Source organism: Morone saxatilis, unplaced genomic scaffold (assembly GCF_004916995.1).
Source record: "Morone saxatilis isolate NCDOM2014 unplaced genomic scaffold, NCSU_SB_2.0 Contig15, whole genome shotgun sequence".
NCBI classification, from domain to species: Eukaryota; Metazoa; Chordata; class Actinopteri; family Moronidae; genus Morone; species Morone saxatilis.
Window position 1 is genome coordinate 24,106,818 of NW_023339707.1, and position 6,066 is coordinate 24,112,883.

At 40.0% G+C, this 6,066-nt stretch overlaps 1 protein-coding gene across 1 annotated transcript in view; it reads right to left on the bottom strand.

The window, feature by feature from the left end:
• lama5 (laminin, alpha 5) overlaps positions 1-6,066 on the bottom strand; it is a gene marked incomplete in the record, with an annotated part of 94,581 nt that overhangs the window by 26,743 nt on the left and 61,772 nt on the right. The window contains 10 exon segments of the mRNA XM_035656331.1: positions 16-169; positions 696-799; positions 1,082-1,224; positions 2,662-2,800; positions 3,588-3,744; positions 4,243-4,342; positions 4,617-4,722; positions 4,930-4,982; positions 5,083-5,182; positions 5,516-5,568. Coding sequence (XP_035512224.1) covers positions 16-169; positions 696-799; positions 1,082-1,224; positions 2,662-2,800; positions 3,588-3,744; positions 4,243-4,342; positions 4,617-4,722; positions 4,930-4,982; positions 5,083-5,182; positions 5,516-5,568 — 1,109 coding nt within the window.

Here is a 6,066-nt window from a genome sequence, read left to right on the forward strand (position 1 = left end):
TCTCCCCTCTCTTACATCGTAGCCACTGCAGACGGCCATGTCGGGGTGGCGCGGGGTGACCCTCTCAGTTGGGCAGGGGCGTGGCAGGTGGTTGTCGTTGAGGCAGCTGGCTTCGTTGCCGGAGATAGAGGGGAAGGAGTCCAGAGAGAGATACCTGTACAGCAGACAGCTAGAGAGACACAGAGAGAGCAACATTGTGTTCATTGTGTCCTCACATGGACAGAAAGACTTCATGTCCTCACAAGAGTAGAATAGTTGGATTGTTAGGGTGAGGTTAAGATTTTCAGGCACGAAATCCAACAGAATTATTATTTACGATATATGATTGTATGGCAGAAGATAAAGCCAGCAGCTGGTTAGCCTGGCTCTGTCCAAAGGAAATAATATCTGCACTACCAGCACCTCTAAGAAGTGTGAGAATAGTATCGATCATGTTTCCTAACTCTCAGCAAGGGAGCACATTTCCAAAATGTCAAACTATTCCTTCAAGGATAAAGTTTAAAACAGGTTTTTACATGATGAGAAAAACTGCATTCATCACAAAATGGAGCACTAGCAAGGCACAGAAATACACCTGGAGCTGTCCTTGACTAAAGAAAGACTTGGTCAGCAATTATTCAGTGATTTTTTTAGCCACTTCAGCCATTTTTCCACAAATTGTTTACTTGAAGTGAACAATATATGTGCATATTTACTTATAGCTGTCTTCAGGCCTAGGGCTGTAGGTGCAGGGTTCAGTAACTCTGATCTGCAGGATGGGAGCTTCGTAGTAGGCGCTGGGCAGCAGAACCAGGTAATCCTGAAGGCAAAACAGAGCATGAATACAGTGTTATTAGGTATGTGAACAATAAATACAAGCACTGTAAACTTTACAATGAAACCCTAAACTCACTTTGGCAGGCTGACATGTTTATGGGAGTTTTTAGTGGATAACAAAGGCCACAAAGCACACAATTTCTCCCTTGGCTTTCTGTGCTAACGCTGGCTTTGGGTCACCTGTTAGAGGCTAAAGTGTTTGTATATATGTATAAATACATATATATGTATATATATGTATGTATTGTGTGTGTATGTATCTCACCAGCAGGATTCCCTCAGCCTCTATAACCACAGTCCAGGTTCCTGGGTTCAGGACAAACGGCTCAACAAAGTTGTTCTGGGGAACGTTGACGAAAGTCGGCTCCACGCTGGGTGCAAAGACAATCTGCTTGGACTGTTCTGAACCTAGAAAACACACACACACAACAGAAATGTAATGTGTTAGATATTAATTAAAAAAAGAGAGAGTGACATGATTATTGTGGATGTATTTAAGAAAAAAAACTTCAGGCAACATAACAAATTAAAAGAGAAATTTACATCAAAATTAATATAGGAATACTAATAATGAAATTGTAGCATAAAAAACAGACAAACACTCACATGTACATCTCTTTTACTGCTATTTTGTTTTAACACGCAGTCAATATCACTCACTCAAATATTCTCTTGTGATTGGTGGAGACCTACCTCTGCGGTTGACCTGATAGGCTGTTATTTTACCATTGGAGGTGGCGCCCTCAGAATTTACGTATCTGAGGATGAAGCGAGTCAGATAGACGTCTGCCTCGTTCACATAAACCTGAAGCTTCACTGCAGTCTACGGGGACGGGGTCCAAAGAGAGGAATGGGAGAGGAGGAAGTGTGGAGGGTAGAAAATGTGAATCTTTAGTCTTAAATCCCTGAACTCTGAACTGATCTGTGGCCCTGAAGGCGAGAAAAGATGGAGCAGAGGCCGCCACCAACCGCGGTTCAAAACCACCAGCCACCACACACATCTCTCCATCATGTGTGTCATCTGATGGAGAGATACCTGACAGGAATGAGGTATGAAGGACAGGAACAGGAGGAGAAAGCAGATTTCCACTCAGGAATTAAACTGTGTTCCAATCAAAGTCATAAAAATGTTTGGTTTTTAGAAGTTTAAGTTAGAAAAACCTCTGGAGAACGATGTATGTGGAGAAGATTTTCTTTGCATAATATAAAATATTGTTATGTATGTAACAGCTAATACTGTATCAAAGAGATTTAGCAGGAATTGCTACAGTAATCGCTAGCTAGTACGCGTAGAACAAACTGTTTCAGCAATTCAAAATTTTTATGTTTAACCTTTTACCCCACATTTAGTATTTAGACTAAAATGGAAAGCCTGTTGGTTTTTACAGTGGATTTTTAGTTCTGTTACTTTTTGATTATTTCTTCATATTGACAAAATGTCCTCTGGTGCTGACTGGTTGCAGGCTATTTCAGTTAATTTAGCTAATTTCCCTGATTGGTAATTAATTTACTATTGTTCATTATCTCTTATCTTATATGACTGAATGACTGAAACATACATCCACCTCTTTGTACCCATCAGCAATTTCAGTAAATATGACATTGTTCATCACCAGAGAAGTTTCTCTCTGAATTTGTGACTTATATGTTTGGAACGCAGCCAAAATCCTGATTTGGATGGAAATCAAGAGTAAATAGGGAAGAGGTGAGGAGGTGCATTTACTGGACTGTACTGCCTCTGAAGTGAGGGATGGAGGGAACGATAAAAATAATCACTTTCTCTTTCAGCGCTGGAATGAGCGACGGGAGGCCAGAAGGAGGAAGAGCAGTAACCCCAGCACTTACAGTTGCCACAGTAGTAGTTCCAGCCTTCCTCTAGGACCGACACCCTGCCCAGTACATCCGAACCCACCCGGTTGGCGTAGCGTAGCACCACGTGGAAGAGGTCTGGAGAGCTGACCGACACCGACACCAACACTTTGGACTGCCAAAGATCCAGCAAGCAAAGAAAGGCAGCAGGGAAAAGGGAGGGAGGATGGGGACACAAGACGGAGAGAGAAAAGAGGAGGGAGAAGGAAGAGGTATGAGGAAACACAGGAGAGAAAGATAAAGAGAATACATGAAGGAGGAAGGGAGGAGAATGAACACCAACAGAAGAAGAGAAAAGAAGGCAAAAGCAAGACCTTAATACCATCACCTTCCCCACTAAAAGCAAACCAGCAACCTTTTACAAGATACAGGTTTAACCCCAAATACAAATACAAACTTATTCCTCTTTGGATTTAAACTTTTCAGCACAAACATCCATAGGACCACAAGAATAGTCAACGCACAAAATATCTTTCTTCAAGATCCTATATTGAGGAAGTTTAACATAAGTTCTGCCCACTATTTCATCTACAGAGTAAGTAAATGTTAAATTATATAAAATATTCTACTCCCATGTCCTTTGGATGTGCTGAGAAGTAATTCTACCAAAGAGAAATATCCCTTTAAATGTCCAATCACCATTCAGGGATGGAGCATCCATGCAGGAGGAGCATAAATGACGGGCCACAGTCAGTAATGCATAATACACATAAATTATAAAAAGCATATACATTTTTTTTTACTGTGGTTTATGTATTAAAAAAACATTTATTGCTTTATTGCTTTACTGTATCTTTATCTTTAATCCATCTGTGTAAGAAATGTTCTCATCCAAACAAATCATTACTGTGTGGACTAACGTGAATGATCAGAGGTGAGGGGGTGAAAAGTAAAGTTCCTACCTGGATGGGGGACATCTGAGCATAACCTCTCCAGCTGAAGTCTGAGAACTCCAGAGGGTTGTAGCCGAATCGTACCGGTCGGCCATCCAGCATGGTTCCCTCCTCAATCTCAAACTTCAGATGGTGGAGGTCTGGGAAGTAATGGTCTGCACGAGGTCTGCAGACACAGTGGAATTGCATTTTTAAAAAATCTGGGAAACAGAGGTCTCTAGAAGGTGTAAGAATGTCTTTATGTGCTGATAGTGCTTAGGATATCTTATGACACTTCTGACATTTTTAATCCAAATAAAGTTGGTAATTTGAGCTAATTTCCTGTCCGGGAGCAAGCTATTGTGATTAATTTGTAGATGTCTTTTAAATTCATATAGTGTTGTATTTGTTATTAGTTATTGTATCATTAATTATGTATTACCAGAGCATGAAGAGACAAAGAGCAACTGCAAAATACATATTTATTGCCTGTAAACCCAAAACATTTAGGGATGGAAGGACAGTCAAATAGCAAAATATTTTTCGTGATATTAGCCAACTGGAACTGCTCATGGCTTTATTATTAACTGTAATTAAACCAAATATTGTCACAATTAATTTGATGTTTGCAATAAATACTTGTTGTAATTGATTTCAGGTGTTTTTTAACTGCTGTTAAACTCACAGATTACACTTCGGCCCCTCCACGTTGGGTCTGCAGCGACAACGGCCGTTCCTCTCTCCACAAGACTGACCTGCTGAACCTCCAATGTCACACTGGCAACCTAAACACACAACACACAAATCAGAATCAGAATCGGGTTTATTGCCATGTAAGTTTTTACACATACAAGGAAATTGCCTTGGTGCATTGGTGCCTAAAAATCACACAAAAATAAAGTACTTTTTAAAATATAAATAAGATTTCAAATGTGAACAAAGCAAAGCAAATAGAAAATAGCAGCATCACCACATACAAGATTGTCTTTAAAAGGGAAACCAAAAATGACTTTAAAGTGTTATTCAACCCCGTTAAACTTTGTCCTGATGAACACTCACCCTGGCAGCCGAAGTAGTTGCGTTCCTGCAGGTTGTAGTAGCCGTCTTTACAGGTAGAGCAGGTTCCACTGCAAGCGTTGGGCTTACAGTTACATTGACCAGTTTCCTGTCAGAAACAAGAAAGACATTATTACTATAAATGTGATAACATGAAGCTTTATTTCTGCACACAGAAAAAGGACACAACTATGACTGCATCATTTCATATTCATCTCTACTGGAGGGGACTATAGTAATAACAGTCAGGAAAAAATAATCCATATATAGACTGTAAGTTTACTTCAAAGAAAGAACTGCAGTTCATTTTGCTCACCTGTGCACACTCTGCAACACGGCTGACAGTACCTGCGATGTTACACTCACAGTCTGCAAGAGAAACACAGAGTTCAGTTAATTTAAGCTGCATTTCAACTACTGACACATATGTGAGACGTGTGTATATATGTGTGTTTGTAGTATATCTTACTGGAGCATCCATCGGGAGTGTCGGGGGAGAGGTTCCAGTACAGAGGTTTACATTTGTCACAGGCTGGGCCCTCCACATGGCGACGGCACTCACACTGTCCCTGAGAGGGTGAAAGTGAGGGGAAACCAATAAGTCATAAATGTTCCTGAATACCACCTGTCTCTTTGTGTGTATGTGCAGCATTTACAGACACAATGAAACAGCAGATTCAGGATATTTAAAGATAAATATGACAACTGAGACCAAAAGAGTAAAAGAATTTGGAATACAATCTTATATTGACACCTAATATAAATATACTACTATACAACAAATCTGCCTATTTGCTCTTTCAGTTGAAACTATTTTATGTCACAATTAACCTTAAATACAATTTGTTAAAAAAATCATAACATGAGCTAAAAAATAAAAAAACAAACACACAAAAACGTACCACTGGTTGCTGCACTGCATACTGCACGGAGCCGGCAGGGTGGCAGGTACCAGCTTTAAATAACAAAGACAGAAACAAATGTTATTGATACAACTGGTTGCAGATTTTGACTCTGTTATCATTTACCTGACATGTCATTACATGCTAGCTGGTTTTCATTCATTTGCTGTTTCCTGCTTTCATGTCGTTTGCACTTAAGTGACGATATGCATCGGTTGTACTAGCATATATACTACTCCTCCATTGCATGTAGCAGACACTGTACTGCTTTAAGTAACATTAATATTACACTCAGTTGCAGTTGGTGTGTAGTCTTAGGAATCATGTGACTGGAGCTCAGTGAAAAGGGGAAGTTAACATTTCGCTAAATACATTAACCTGGAGCTAGTTAACAAAGATGACTTTTCAACACTAGCATTTAGGTTAGCTAGCTCCCTCAGCTGGTTAGCTAGCCTGCTGAATGTCTAATGTAATAAGCTCTATAAAAAATACAGGGCGCCCAGTTAGCTCAGTTGGTAGAACTGGTGACCCATGTACTGAGGCTGAGTCCT